The sequence below is a fragment of the Salvia splendens genome, chromosome 15, assembly GCF_004379255.2.
Source record: "Salvia splendens isolate huo1 chromosome 15, SspV2, whole genome shotgun sequence".
In the NCBI taxonomy this organism is placed as follows: Eukaryota; Viridiplantae; Streptophyta; class Magnoliopsida; order Lamiales; family Lamiaceae; genus Salvia; species Salvia splendens.
The window spans coordinates 7,123,173-7,138,097 of record NC_056046.1 but is presented as its reverse complement, the minus strand read 5'-3'; the positions used below and the strand labels follow the sequence as shown (position 1 = coordinate 7,138,097).

Sequence of the window (14,925 nt, the reverse complement as noted above, 5' to 3'; positions counted from 1 at the left end):
ACTTCACCTTCGTTGGAGGAAATCTGGTAACATGGAGAAGCAAGAAACAGAAGGTAGTAGCACTATCTAGTGCGGAGGCGGAGTTCCGAGGGATCAAGAGTGGGTTGACGGAATTACTGTGGCTAAGAAGGTTGATGACAGAGATTGGCTTTCAACCTCAGAGAAGCCAACTGTATTGTGACAATAAGGCAGCAATAAGCATTGCTGAGAATCCTGTGCAGCACGACAGAACCAAACACGTGGAAGTCGACAGACACTTCATCAAGGAGAAAATTGAGAAAGGAGTCGTGGAATTTCCATTTGTAAGATCAGAAGATCAGTTGGCGGACATTCTCACCAAAGCAGTCAGTTCTAGGAGTTTTGAAGACGCGTTGGGCAAGCTAAGTATTGGTGACCCCACTACTAAGCTTGAGGGGGAGTGTTAGAATGGAAAGATTTCTTAATATCAATCACGATGATTTGGAAATCAATTTAGAAGATTATAGAAGATTGATAGCATAATTGTAGGAGAATAGAAACCTTCCTTGTATATCAATGTATCAACCTCTATAAGAGGATTATTGTACAATGAATAAAATACACAGTAAAAAGTATCATCTTCTATGTCCCTAATTCTTCTAGTATCGGTTAACAGTATTATGCTGAATTGATTTCATTTTCGCAGCAGTGGCAATGCCTTCGTGCAAAATTAGGGTTTGTGAAGTTTAAAAACTCTTTCCTGTAGTTTACGCGGAGCTGTGGGTGAAGTAATGGCTTCAGCTTCAGCTGCGGCGCCAGCTTCGTCTCTGAAGAGAGCCAATTCAACGACTTCTAGCGAAAGCGATGAGCTCATCATTACGCCCCTAGGCGCCGGCAACGAAGTCGGCCGCTCCTGCGTTTACATGTCCTTCAAGGGAAAAGTTGTCATGGTTGGTACCTTCCCTTCCTGTGCGTATCTGTGTGTGTTATCTGGAACTTATTGTATTGGTTTTCCCTTGGATTAGTTCGACTGCGGCATTCATCCAGCTTTCTCCGGAATGGCTGCGTTGCCTTACTTCGACGAGATTGATCCTTCTGCAATCGATCTTCTTCTCGTTACTCAGTAAGTTCATATTCTCACATTTTTCTTATACTTGTAAGCTAGTGTAATTACAAGTTACTAACTCCATGAAATTGCTTTTATTTTCATTGTGTTGCTCCTTTACTAGTGTATACTGAATTTATCAATTAGGTTTTGTAGCTTTTCAACACAATTGTACACTCTTCATTCACTATCTTCATGGAAGTGCTTAAGGTCATGGTTTTTAGAGATTGCGAATAGGGTATGCGTCCAGCTTTCTCTTGAGCTACATATTGTGGATTGATAGTATAGTAGACTTTTTGTGTACCAGATCAGCCATTAAGTTTTGCATCCTTCTCCCAGCGACATCAGTGGCTTTTTGGTGTGTTCAAAGATTGTTTTTATGATAAAAGAGATTGAGATATATTTAAACCAGAAAACACTGACCCTATAAGTTCATAACTTTTTTCTGTCAATTAAAAAGTAATATTGAGATATAATACGTCTAGGTCTAGCATGTTCGTATATAGACATGGTAGATGCTCTTCAATACTTTCCCTCTCTTTTTTATTGTTGTTTTTAAGGTTGGGGTGGTGGGTGTAGGTGAATCGGATATCAGTCCTATTATCTCTTTGTATTCATATCTGATTTGGTCGCAACCTTCTGAGTCAGCTCCTTCTTTAACTTCACGTTTTATCTGTCTCAACTCACCATGCACTTGGGCCATATGATATTCTTTGATTTGGTTTATTTACCTATCTATACTGCACCTGCTTATGCTTTATGGGTGCAGCTTTCACTTGGACCATGCTGCTTCACTTCCATATTTTCTGGAAAAGGTTGGTTGGCCTTAACTAGAGCTTGTAGTAAAGTATTTTTTGGCACTATCTTCTCTGATGGTTTGTCCCCTGTTAATGTGCCTCAGACAACGTTTAAAGGACGGGTTTTTATGACTCATGCTACTAAAGCCATATACAAGTTGCTTCTATCAGATTATGTTAAAGTTAGCAAGGTCTCAGTTGAAGATATGTTATACGATGAGCAGGACATTCTTCGCTCCATGGATAAAATTGAGGTCTGTTTGTATGGATATTCTCATAATTTCTCTGTTTCCTCATTTCCTTATGCTTAGATTGAGAACTAACTATGATCCACTGGTGGATCTTCTTTTTTAGAAATCAATCTCTCTGCTTAGATTCACAGACAACATTGTTCTCAATCTATGATGATGAAAAAAACTGTAGTGGTGTCCTCTCCTTTATTTAAGAAGGCAATGTCATTTGAAACCTAATGCATGCATCTACACCGGACATCGGTTAATATTTCTATCTCCTTGCAAGTAATTGAAAATTTCTTTACATTTGGTTAAGTAAAATGATTTGACATTTAGCAACAAGCATACTTGATGTGATGCTGATAGAGTGAAGGGATGGAGGTAAGTAAGAACAAGAGAACTAAAAGAAAAAAGTGAACTAAAATACTGAACAGGGAAAAATAGAGAGAAACCAAACCCTCCTCTTGTGAGGCCCTACAGCAAGATACTATCCCAAACTCCTGAAGTGTGGCCTTACAACAGAAGCTGTCCCCAAACTAACTTAATATCCAGAATGCCTAAAACCTAGCTAAAAAAAGCCTATTTCAAGACCTAAAACCTTGCAGCCCAAGTACATAACTTGGAGCCTAGACTACTTAACCTTAAATAACTAAATAAAGTAAGAAATTAATAGATGAGTAAAAATGAAAACATCAATGATGAACACTATCAGATGCTCATTGTTTTTGTCCTAACTGCAATAGTGTGATCAGGGTAATTGATGCTGCCTTAAGAATGAATTTTTTTGTAGGATCCTGTTTACTGTGGTTGTGGGCACAATTAATGATTTCTCCCTCCTTTGTGATTCTCTCTTCATAGTCTAGCCGTAATACTCCCCTAATAGCATATCTGTTAACAAATTCTTTCAGACAAGCTCTTCTCCACTTGAGTTATATTAGTAGGATTGAAGGTCTGAAGAGTCTATTTGTATGCATCAATTAAAATGAGGATTCACATGAAGAAGAGGTTAAATTGGGTTCAGTCATATAGTCCTGGTGCAAGTTATATGTATTTCGATATTGTCCTAAATTTTTTAATTGAAATTGCCTGCCTCCATTTTCATCTACTCTTGCTGAAGATTACAATGTTTCTGGTGTTGCTTCTTTTAAATTGCACTTATGAGTCTAACAGTCTAAGAAATTCATTTTTATTGACAACCTTTTACCTTATCTAGTGTAGATCATTAAGTTAAAACATAAACATCTCATTGGTTCTCTTAAGTATATTTGTTATGAAAAAAGAACTGCCCATGTATTCTTCAAGGAAATAAAGTAGTCCACATATAAACACACACATCAGTAGTTCCTGAATCCTTGAGATGGTCATCTTTGATGGGTTTTGGACTGTTTGATACAGTAAATTTTAATTTTGGACTTAATCAAGAATTCAAGATACATGTTGTTGGTCCTTGAGGAATGATATTGAATATTTTTTAATTGAAGAGGTACGGGGCACTTCTTATTTACTTGTTTTAAATTGAGATGTGTCTGCTGTGATGATATTATATTAGAAGATACCAATGAACTGAAGCAATGTGGCCAAGTGGTTTAACTAGTCAGCCTTTTGAATGTGACTAAATTACACTGCACCAGTGAATTCTGAATCAGTGTGTAATGTCATATTTATTCTCCAGGTTATTGACTTCCATCAGACTCTGGAGGTTAACGGGATCCGTTTCTGGTGTTATACTGCTGGTCACGTGCTTGGTGCTGCCATGTTTATGGTTGATATAGCTGGTGTTCGTATCCTCTACACTGGAGATTATTCTCGTGAAGAAGACCGTCATCTTCGTGCTGCTGAGCTGCCCCAGTTCTCCCCAGACGTTTGCATCATTGAATCAACTTATGGTGTTCAGAACCATCAACCACGGCATATAAGGGAGAAACTTTTTACTGAAGTCATCCATTCAACAATTTCTCGAGGTGGTCGTGTTCTTATTCCTGCTTTTGCATTGGGCCGTGCTCAAGAACTACTACTGATACTGGACGAGTATTGGGAAAATCACCGTGATCTCCACAATGTTCCCATATATTATGCTTCCCCACTTGCAAAAAGGTGCATGGCAGTTTACCAGACCTACATTAATTCCATGAATGACAGGATCCGGAATCAATTTGCAAGTTCGAATCCCTTTGACTTTAAACACATATCTCCATTAAAAAGTCTGGATGAGTTTCGTGATGTAGGACCAGCAGTTGTGATGGCAAGTCCTGGTGGGCTTCAAAGTGGGTTGTCGAGGCAGCTGTTTGACAAATGGTGCTCGGACAAGAGAAATGCCTGTGTTCTACCTGGTTATGTTGTTGAAGGGACACCGGCCAAGGCCATTATGAGTGAACCAAAGGAAGTTACACTCGCAAGTGGTTTGTCTGCTCCTCTGAACATGGGAGTCCACTATATCTCCTTCTCAGCTCACGCAGATTATAATCAAACAAGCACGTTTCTGAAAGAGCTCATGCCTCCCAACATTATATTGGTACACGGTGAAGCAAATGAGATGGGAAGGCTCAAACAGAAGCTCCTCTCGGTCTTTGCTGATGGCAACACTAAAATTATTACTCCAAAGAACTGTCAGTCTGTAGAAATGCACTTCAACTCTCAGAAGATGGCAAAAACGATTGGAAAGTTGGCAGAAAAGACACCTGCAGTTGGTGAAATCCTCAGTGGTTTGCTTGTTAAGAAAGGTTTCACCTATCAGATAATGGCTCCTGATGATCTTCATGTCTTCTCTCAACTCTCCACTGGTAGCGTCATCCAGCGGATTACGATCCCATATTCAGGTGCTTTTGCTGTTTTGAAACACAGGCTTAATCTAATTTATGAAAGCGTGGAGGCATCAACAGATGAGGAATCTGGGGTACTGACGCTGAAAGTCCATGACAAGGTGACAGTGAAGCAGGAGACCGAGAATCATGTATCACTACACTGGACAGCAGATCCCATCAGTGACATGGTTTCGGACTCAGTTGTGGCTCTAGTACTGAATGCTAGCCGAGAACTGCCAAAGCTCATGGTTGAATCTGAACAGGAAACAACTGAAGACGAACAAAGCAAGAAAGCGGACAAAATCATACATGCACTTCTTGTTTCCCTGTTTGGAGATGTGAAATACGAGAACGAGGGCAAGCTGTTGATCAATGTAGATGGGACTACGGCCCTTCTGGAGAAACAGAGTGGTGAAGTGGAATGTGAGAATGAAGGCCTTAAAGAGCGAGTTAAGACAGCATACCGCAGAATCATCAGCGCCATAAAGCCGATACCACCTCCCGGATCCTAGGATCTCAACCTCCCCGGCCCCTTATGAGAAAGTTTGTTTGGAGAAATTTGGACAATTCTTGCTAAAACTTGTAATCTCTGCATCACGCCATGCATATAACGTGATACACTGAAAAACCACTCTTTTTTGCCTGTTCAATTTTGTTCACTGATCTACTTATATTTTCTTGATTTGGTTTGCACATGGCCTTTGCGTGATGATGTGGCAGTCGATTTTAAGTATATTGAAATATTATAATTATGCTAATAATGTTTACTCAGTAATAGAAGCATTTTATTTTGCTCACTCATTTTGAAAAAATAATTATAAATAGTTAAAGTGGAGAAAAAGTAAAGTAAGTCAGAATATTATAGATAAGATTCTTCTCTACATTATTTTCCCTTATTTTACTCTCTCTCCACTTTATCTATTTAATATTATTTTTTCAGAACGAGTACATAAAATAAAATGCCTCTAGTGCAGAGGGAGTACATGTTAGTATATGTGATGAGTGACGCGTTTAAATTGACTATCACGTCGCACAGAGAGAAGAGATAATTGCAAAAATCACAACTTCATGATATATAAATTTAGTTTTTAAAAAATGTATGATTAACTATAATTTGATTTCTTTTGCGATTTATTTGAGCCCATAAAATAAACTTTCAAAATTCACTTGGGAAGAAAAGAATAGTAAATTAATAGTTTTATTTTATTAACTGGTGGGGCAATAGTTATGCCAAATAAATTTTGAATTTTGTTTCTGAAAGACTAAAACGGCATAAACCTAAAATCTTGTATCGGAATGGCGGGTGAAACGTCGTCGTCGGCCTCCGCCGTGGCAGTGTCGGCGCTGACGGAGGAGGAGCTGACGCTGAACGTGAAGTGGAGCGGGAAGGAATACACTGTCAGAGTGTGTGGCGACGACACGGTGGGGGAACTAAAGCGGCGGATATGCGAGGTTACGAAGGTGCTCCCCAAAAGGCAGAAGCTTCTCTACCCTAAAGTCGGCTCCAAACTCGCTGACGATTCTCTGCTTCTCTCTCAGATTCCATTGAAATCGTCTCTCAAGATGACCATGATTGGGTAACATTTCGCTTGATTTTGTGGTTTATAGGATAATTATGTCACCCTCGGGGTTTTGGTTATTAAATTTCTGGATTTAGCTGAATTCTACGAGTGTAATTGCAATCTGATCTTGCGGCCTGTTAGATTGGTTCTGCGTCTCAGTGTTGCTGTGCATTTTTGTCAAATTTTCCACTGTTGTTAGCTTTTCACTGGTTTTAATCTTTTCAGCAAGGGAATATTTTTTTTTGGCAATGCTTTTTGTTAGGTGGAAACTAGAAACCGGTGGCAAGCTTTATTAGATGTTTTCCTATTGGATTGTTCTTCTGGTTTTGCTCAGCATCTCCATTTACGAAAGATTGTTGTTTCATGTTTATCTCCATTTTCCCTACTTCTTTTATGTTTTGGCCCTGGTAACTTTTGCATTCATTCAATTCAGTTGTGAAGTTACAGTTGATACTGTAGAAACATTCTTAAATAGTGGTTTGTCAATATTGAAGTAGATCTTTGACAATTGATGTTACTTTGCAGTACAGTTGAAGATGATATAATTGTGGATCCTATGGAGTCCCCGGAGATTGTGGATGATTTTGAAATCGGGCAGGATGAAGTCGTGGACATCAAAGACAAAGATATGAATAAGCAGAAATTAAACCGTCGGATTAAGCAGTACAAAGTCGGTTAAACTTTATCCAACTGTTCCTATGAGACTAAACAATTGCAATTCCTCATTAAAAATTAGTGTGCTACTATATCCTTGATTTTGCTTCCTTCAGATATATTATCAAATTTTGTTTTTTATTCCTGGGAATGATCATATGCTCTTTGTTTTTTTATGTTAGATTGAACTTCGAAATCCTTGCCGTCAAGGCAAAAAATTGCTTGTTCTGGATATAGATTATACACTCTTTGACCATCGGTCTACGGCGGAGAATCCCTTAGAACTCATGCGCCCCTGTAAGTGTTTATTGTAAATGCTTATATTACTTATCTTATTGTGTCTTATATATTTTTTTATTGAATTACACAGATCTGCATGAGTTTCTCGCGACTGCCTATGCTGAGTACGACATCATGATTTGGTCTGCGACCAGGTAATTGTAATTTTCTTTATCATCTATCTGCTTGTGTGACATGTGCATCCATTTTTCCCAGGTAGTGTCTAAAAAATATGGAGATCTAGCATAAATCCAAAAGGTCTATTGTATAGTACAAGTTTGCTCTCTATTCTGTTTTTTTCTATTCAGCTTTTTAAGGTTGGATTCACATGTTTATTCTAATAGTCTATTTCAGTAATCCACTTTGAAAGTTCTCTTCAAATAATAACTACTAATTAACCACTGCATTTAGATACTGACATCCTTCTGGGTTTTCATAATGAGTTTTCCATACAGTTGTAACAAGCTAACAGCTTCTATTTCATCAATATTGCTACTTACTCGAAAGACTAGACAGCTTCTTCTGCATTATGTATAACCTGATCTTTCATTGTGCTCGGGATTCCTCGAGCCTTTTATCCTTTTGTTCAGTTTCCCTCGTACTTCCGTAATTGGTTTTCCTCTCAAAACTATACCAACTTCCTGTTGTAATTACTTCACTACCTCCAAAAGTTTAGATGCTGTATGTCTGGTATTTATGAACACCCCTTTCTATTATAAAGACTATAATTGTAGAGTAAATAAAATTACTATCGTGCTACTTGAACGTGCCAAATATCACACATCATATTAGGTTTGCCATTTTTCAAGTTTTTTAAGCTTACTGTTAAATAGAATTCGGAACTCACAAGCAACAAAGACTAGATAGATTTCATAACAGACATTGTTTCTAGAATGAATATACTTCATTTCCTAGTCTTACTGGAATATGCCAAATGTCAGTCAGCATAACTGGTTTGTCAGTTTCCAAGTTAATTTAGCTAACATGAAGAGGATTTGGAAATTACGTGTGTCAAAAGACTAGATACCTTTCATAACTGGTTTGTCAGTCTTTCTAAAATGAATTTACTTCATTACTGCAGCATGAAGTGGGTTGAACTAAAGATGGGACAGCTTGGGGTATTAGATCATCCTGACTACAAAATTACTGCTCTTCTTGACCATATGGCCATGATCACAGTTCAATCAGATACTCGTGGTGTGTTTGATTGCAAACCACTTGGCTTGATTTGGGCACATTTTCCTGAGGTCTGGATCTCATACTGCCTTTTTATGCCATAAGTTTGTAAATGCTGTTATTATAAATCTGTGTGCTCGATGAATATCCTCCTCTTCCCCAATCCCCACTGCCATGACAGCATGGGTCTAAGTATAACTGTAATTGTAGGGTTGGAACCAGCAGTTAGTTATGGCTCTGCAACCTTAGTTATTGGTTGTCATGATTATGATTTGCTTTCCTAAAAGTTTGAATGTGGATTTACTTCATTGCTACATACTATTTTCTAGACATAATTTGTCATCTACAGTAAAAATAGAAGGTGTCAACTGTCAACCTGAGCTTCTTCAAAACAACTAATTGAGAGTGTATCAACATTTCAAAAAGTGTGGTAACTTTTTTTTTATTTTTGGTTAGAGTAGTAACTGTTTCTGGAAATACAGGAGGAGGTCTGGAACACCTTTTTTTTTTTAACCACAGATCTTAGTTTCAAACTTATTTCTTATATTGACAATGCATATAATTATCCTCATTTTAATTTCATCTTGGTTTCTGCACATACCTCTGCTACTTAGTGGTTTAATAACAACTCATGACATCAAGTTAATGCAAAGTCACCAACTCAAATTTAAGTTAGCAATGTGTCATTATAGGTTATGAAAGAATATATTGACTTGCCCAGTATCCCCTTTTTTCTTAAACTAATAGTAAGATCTTATTGCTATATCTGCAGTTCTACAGCGCCAAGAACACTATAATGTTTGATGATCTACGGAGGAATTTTGTGATGAATCCCCAAAATGGTTTGACTATAAAACCGTTCAAAAGATGCCATGCAAATCGGGAGAGTGATCAAGAACTTGTAAAGCTGACCAAATATTTGCTAGCTATAGCAAGGCTTGACGATATCAGCACTCTTGATCACAAGAACTGGGAGTCATTTGCCAATGTGAAGAGGCGACGACATGATTAGAAAATACCCATGATGCTTTGTGTGTCTTCCGATCGCCAAGGCTATTTTGTTTTGGTAGTACCTTATATGTTTGTTTCTCTATATCATGTGCAAGAACAGAGGGTGGGGATGGTGGGTGTTTAGCAGCTCCAAAGATGATAGAAAGATTAACAAAGATTTCAATTAATGAAAACATATGGATTCTTGTCCTTCTTGGTAAGGCGATGTCTTATGAAGATCATGGTTGTTTCAGTGTAAGACAATATTGTTCTGATATAGATGTGCTCAGTTCACAACAATTCCAATACCACTGCAAGTTTATGAGTGCCAAAAAACTGTGTTACATTCGACAAAGAAAAAAGATACCAAAAGATACATAGATTCAAGTTGTAAACTGATACGTTAGTATTTAATTATTTAGTTGCATTGTTTAGTTAGTTTAATTAGGGATTTACATATCTTTTCCATATATCTTGGTTGTCTTGCTCATTAAGTTAGTATTAGTATTATAAATAGGGCTATTGTTATCTATTCAATGAATGAATGAATATATGAATTTACGTCTCTTTCTGTTTTATTTTAGTACTTTGTTTAAGCTTGAGTTGTCGACGGGATTCCGCCTCCCGGGACTTCTCTTTTATCGTCTCCGGCATCGTGATAAGGGAAATACCCTTATCAAATTGGTGCTTTCATTGAGAGCTCATGACTGCTCATGACTGAAGTCAATCTTCGTTCATGGTCTCGGAGATATCACGAGCATCCGAAGACCAGCAACTGAATTCAATAGCTGCAACGTTGGAATATATCCTCGCTTGGCATTGCCCGACTCGAGACCCGATTGATTGAGCATGAGCGTAGGGCAGCAGCCACGCTCCCTCCACTCCAGCCCGAACCTGATCCACCCGACGCAGCCGCGCTGTACACGGCCACACAACTGCCCTACCAGTCGCCATTGTCTTGGTACCAAACGGCGACCATGTTTCAGCAGCCGCACGCTGCACAACTGCCCCAACAATATCTGCAGCCGCAACAACCTTACCAACCGCCTGATCCTCCATCCGATACTGTTGAATGGCAACGACCCCAGCAGCCTCGCAACCAAGATATTGAGCCCTTCCGGCAGCTGCAAAACCCACGCCCTGGCGCACATCCTTGGCAGCTTGATTGCACGGTGTTTTCTCCACCGATTAACCACCACTCAGCAGTGCCGCTGCCTGCTGCTGTTCCGCAGCCACCACAGCTCCGTGAATCTTCTTTTTGGTTTGATATGCCACAACAACACGTCCCGAACTCAACCCCAACATTTATAGCCTCGACAATTTCCCCGAAAGCGACAGCAGAAAGCCAAAACTGCCACGGACAGCCCGTTGTTGTGCTGCAGCCTCTGCTCCATCCGACTAGTCTTTGCCACTCAACCATAGTGTCGATGGCCGCTGATGCTGCAATTCCGCCACCAGCCTACTGTGTATTGAATCAAGAAGAAGAAAAAGAAGAAGAATTTCTTGTTCCGAAGGTTATTGGTGAGCCTCAGGATGATGCAGAGACGTGGTTGAAACACCCGTCAAAATTGACAAAACACCAAAGAAGTCTTGTGATGTTTTTGTAATGCATCTCATGGACGAGGAGGAACAACTCTTTTCTGGATCCAAGAGAGACAGTCAGGTTTCTGGATGGGTTGCTCAAGAAGAAGAAGAGAAGGTTATTTAAGGATGAGCATAGATTAGAACATGAAGAATTGGTTTTTAAAAAAGATGTTTATCCATGTGCATTTGTTGGAGATGTAGTTGCACATGCCCTTCCAAAAGGTTTGAAGGAAAATTCTTTTGAAGCAAAAAATTGATTCAAAGACCACAGTGATTTTTCTACAAATTGTCTGATTTTAATTTTACCATATTTTCTCTCGAAAGCATATAAAAAGGCAGTGTCTTGAAAACCACCACTTGCTAAAATAAAGCACTGCTAAAATACCAAATCACCAAGAAACAGATTTTATAGCTGCAAGCTCGGATTCAGAAATTAACCCATCGACAGTTAACCTCTTGTATACTGAATCAGCAAGAAGATTCTTTTGTATTTGCTTGCTTAACCTTCGAAGGTAGGAAGATGAGGAGGGAAAAGAACAGGGCAGAGAAAGAGAACAATTGAACAAACATCACTGTCCCTAGCAGGGGGGTAGGAATAGAAAAAATAAGATAAGTACTTTGATGATAACTGAATGAAATAGAAAGTTTTAAATTCAATTGATGATGCGACAGTTATAGCAGTTTGAAATAATGGTATACTCTTTCATGCCAATTATCATATTAACGAGAAGTAAAGGCACTCCCAGAATTGCACTCCATTGATATACTATATAGAGAGAATCGCAATAGATGGGTTACAGTTTCAACTTAGATCTACATGAAAGAACTGTCATTGAGGAACTGAGAAAACCAAGCATCCATTATCCCAGCGTACCCTGATCTCTCTCCCTACATCGAGCCTCTTCTCTCTGATTATTTTGCCCCATTTACCAATCAGATTGTAATAACTTCCACGCCATTTTAACTTCATCACATACAAATAGCCAGTATCATCATCTCGAGCATTGACACCAACTTGGTGTTCATTCCTCAACTGGTCTTGAGCTTGGTGAGTCCAGTAGAAAAGAATGTGATCCTCAACTGCTTTGCCAGGTAAAGTAAGGAATGGATGATTTGTATCCACATCCGACATTGTGAGAGTTTTCTTGATAGGCCAATCATCATGCCCAGATGGTGCAGCAACAATATGATCTTCTGGAACAGAGAAAAACAAGCAATTATTTGCCCACCGTAGTCTGATTTCTTTTCCAACACCAAGTCCTTTATGCCTAATTATATTAGCCCATTTCCCAAGGAGATGATAATAATTACCTCGCCACTTCAATTTCATCCCATGAGCCTCACCCGTATCATAATCTCGAGCATTTATAGATACTTGTTCATCCTTTCTCAATCTTTCCCTTTCCTGGGGTCTCCAGTGCACAAGAATATGCTCTTCAGCAGATTTACGAGGCAATGGAAGAAAAGGATGATGAGGGTCCACATCTGATGATGTGAGTACCTTTCTAATAGGCCAGTGGTCCTGCACTAGAGGAGCTGCAACCATTCTGATTGGTGGTACTGCAACAATTTGCTGTTGCGGAACTGAGTAATGTAAGCATCCATTAAACCATCGTAGCTTAATTTCCTGCCCAACTTCAAGTCCCTTTCCACGAACAACTTTTCCCCATTTTCCAATTAGATTATAATAGCTCCCACGCCACTTTAGTTTCATTACAGACATTTCACCAGTATCATCGTCCTGAGCATTAAAACCCACTTGACTTTCAGCTCTCAGATTTTCCCGCTGTTGAGGTGTCATGTACATCAAAATATTGGATTCAACTTGTTGCCGGGACAATGTCAGGAAAGGATGAGTGGTATCAACATCAGAGAATGTTAGTGCTTTCTTGATAGGCCACGGATCATGCACTTGTTGAGGTACATCATTGTAGTCATTGTAGTATGCGGTCCTCTTCATTTCTAGAATCCAAACAAAAGGAAACTTGAGGGTCAATGTCAAAACACTTAATCATAGAAACATTCGCATAAGCCGTTAAATAGATGTAAACTTCAGGATCAAAGCATCATTAATAAGCCAGATACCATATGGCTTTAACAGAGATTTTTAAGATATGACAGCAACCAATAACAACCACAAATTTTCTATGGTCCATCACATATTTTGGTCCTTGATTTTAGCAATGATGAAACTTAACAGAAGTAAATATCTAGCAGCGTGCGCAACAATCGCTTTTACTTCAGAAACTACAAACCTCTGTGCGCAACAATCGCTTTTACTTCAGAAACTACAAACCTCTGTGCGCAACAATCGCTTTTACTTCATAAACTACAAACCTCTGTACTTCAGTCTTCTTCACTAAATCCTAAAATCGCATGGACTTCAAGACTAAACAGACTCATATCACATTAGCAGAAGCAAAATATATTACATCAGCTTTACAAATCAAATACTGATCATTTGACTACCGGAACAATCAAGCACGAAAAGAGCAAAATAAAATAGATATAAATAAATTTGGCCATACCACAGAAACAAATTGCACCTGAACATGCACAATGCAAGGCATAAACAAAGAACCATGGTGAAAAACTCCCCCAATTTCCAGTTCAATAAAGAAGAAAGCCTCAATATAATTCATTCCCCTCCAATTAAAATAATTCAATAGAGTAGCCAACAAAAAAAAGTAAAATGATCAATCAATTGAACAACACGCCGCAGTAGCAGAACATATAAAAATTGAACATACAAAATAGCATATAAAAATGATTTCACGTCGTATTGGCTTTTCCCCCATTACATAGATTGATTGAATCGGAATAAGGAGATGGCATACCCTGGTGTGAATGTGAAGAGCTGAAATTCTCCAGTTCGAGATTGGGATGGGGGAACCCTAGCTTCCCGCAAGATGAGAATGAGAGGAATTCGAACGGTGACGTGAAGTCTGTATGAATTTGATGAGTAATGATGGAGGAGTTCACGGGGGTGTGTAAGAGCAACACATTCTCCAATAATTTGGGGGTGCGGTGGTGGCGGAGGCGGAGGCGGAAGGTGTGCAATGTGTGGTTTTCGTGAGAAATGCGCGTGAGCGTGTGGGACAGAGGGGAAAATGGGATGCAATAGTGTGAATTGGGTTGGATGTGAAATTTCCGTTTGCACCGGAATTGTGCGTGTGTGTGTTTTTCTGCAGCTCGGGATGAGACATTCTGTTCGTTGGATCAATGCACATACAAGATATCCACCGTTTAATTTTTTCATTGTTTTATTCATTTTCACATTTCAAATTCTAACTTTTTTTCTTCTTCTAAATTTCAATCATTTTATCTTTCGAAATCGAGCCACTAGTCAATATGGATCCATACAACGCCAACAAATTTCTTTGATGGAGATAGTATGTGCAATAAGGTTATTGAAACGATTCACAACGCAAGTAGGATATAGTTATAACGAATGATTGGTGGAACTGAAGGAGGTCAATCAAGGTTAATCGAGGACGTACGTGCACTGAGAACGAGAAGCCACAACCGCTCTGTAAGTGGATGGAAATCCGTGATGGGAGCGGATTACCTCATAGCCGATTCCATATATGATGGTAGGACGTCGACAATATAATTCATAGTCAAATGAGTATCTATACAACATGTGGATATGAATACTGAAAAACTAACATGTCATTCTAATAGGGATGGGAGCCCATTGTTGCATCATATGCAACATCATGGATACAATGGCACCCACTATGCTCAAACGGAATTTAAAGGAAAACAAATATACTAAGACTAAAG

At 38.9% G+C, this 14,925-nt stretch overlaps 4 protein-coding genes across 4 annotated transcripts; 3 read left to right on the top strand and 1 right to left on the bottom strand.

The window, feature by feature from the left end:
* Positions 1–584: 584 nt before the first annotated feature.
* LOC121769003 (cleavage and polyadenylation specificity factor subunit 3-I-like) lies at positions 585–5,589 on the top strand. The gene is made up of 5 exons (XM_042165639.1): positions 585–908; positions 984–1,081; positions 1,833–1,878; positions 1,965–2,114; positions 3,766–5,589. The coding sequence occupies exons 1-5, from the start codon at positions 750–752 to the stop codon at positions 5,404–5,406; spliced, it is 2,094 nt and encodes a 697-aa protein (XP_042021573.1). The 5' UTR covers positions 585–749; the 3' UTR covers positions 5,407–5,589.
* Positions 5,590–6,142: 553 nt separating this feature from the next.
* Positions 6,143–9,855, top strand: LOC121768060 (ubiquitin-like domain-containing CTD phosphatase). Its single transcript, XM_042164403.1, has 6 exons — positions 6,143–6,471; positions 6,982–7,126; positions 7,293–7,407; positions 7,481–7,544; positions 8,471–8,636; positions 9,338–9,855. The coding sequence occupies exons 1-6, from the start codon at positions 6,191–6,193 to the stop codon at positions 9,575–9,577; spliced, it is 1,011 nt and encodes a 336-aa protein (XP_042020337.1). The 5' UTR covers positions 6,143–6,190; the 3' UTR covers positions 9,578–9,855.
* A 677-nt stretch (positions 9,856–10,532) lies between these two features.
* LOC121766640 (gamma-hordein-1-like) lies at positions 10,533–11,162 on the top strand. Its single transcript, XM_042162916.1, has one exon. The coding sequence runs from the start codon at positions 10,533–10,535 to the stop codon at positions 11,160–11,162; it is 630 nt and encodes a 209-aa protein (XP_042018850.1).
* Positions 11,163–11,761: 599 nt separating this feature from the next.
* Positions 11,762–14,329, bottom strand: LOC121769213. The gene is made up of 3 exons (XM_042165944.1): positions 13,977–14,329; positions 12,451–13,101; positions 11,762–12,333 (listed from the first exon to the last, which is right to left on the bottom strand). The coding sequence occupies exons 2-3, from the start codon at positions 13,097–13,099 to the stop codon at positions 11,969–11,971; spliced, it is 1,014 nt and encodes a 337-aa protein (XP_042021878.1). The 5' UTR covers positions 13,100–13,101; positions 13,977–14,329; the 3' UTR covers positions 11,762–11,968.
* Between the last annotated feature and the right edge of the window lie 596 nt (positions 14,330–14,925).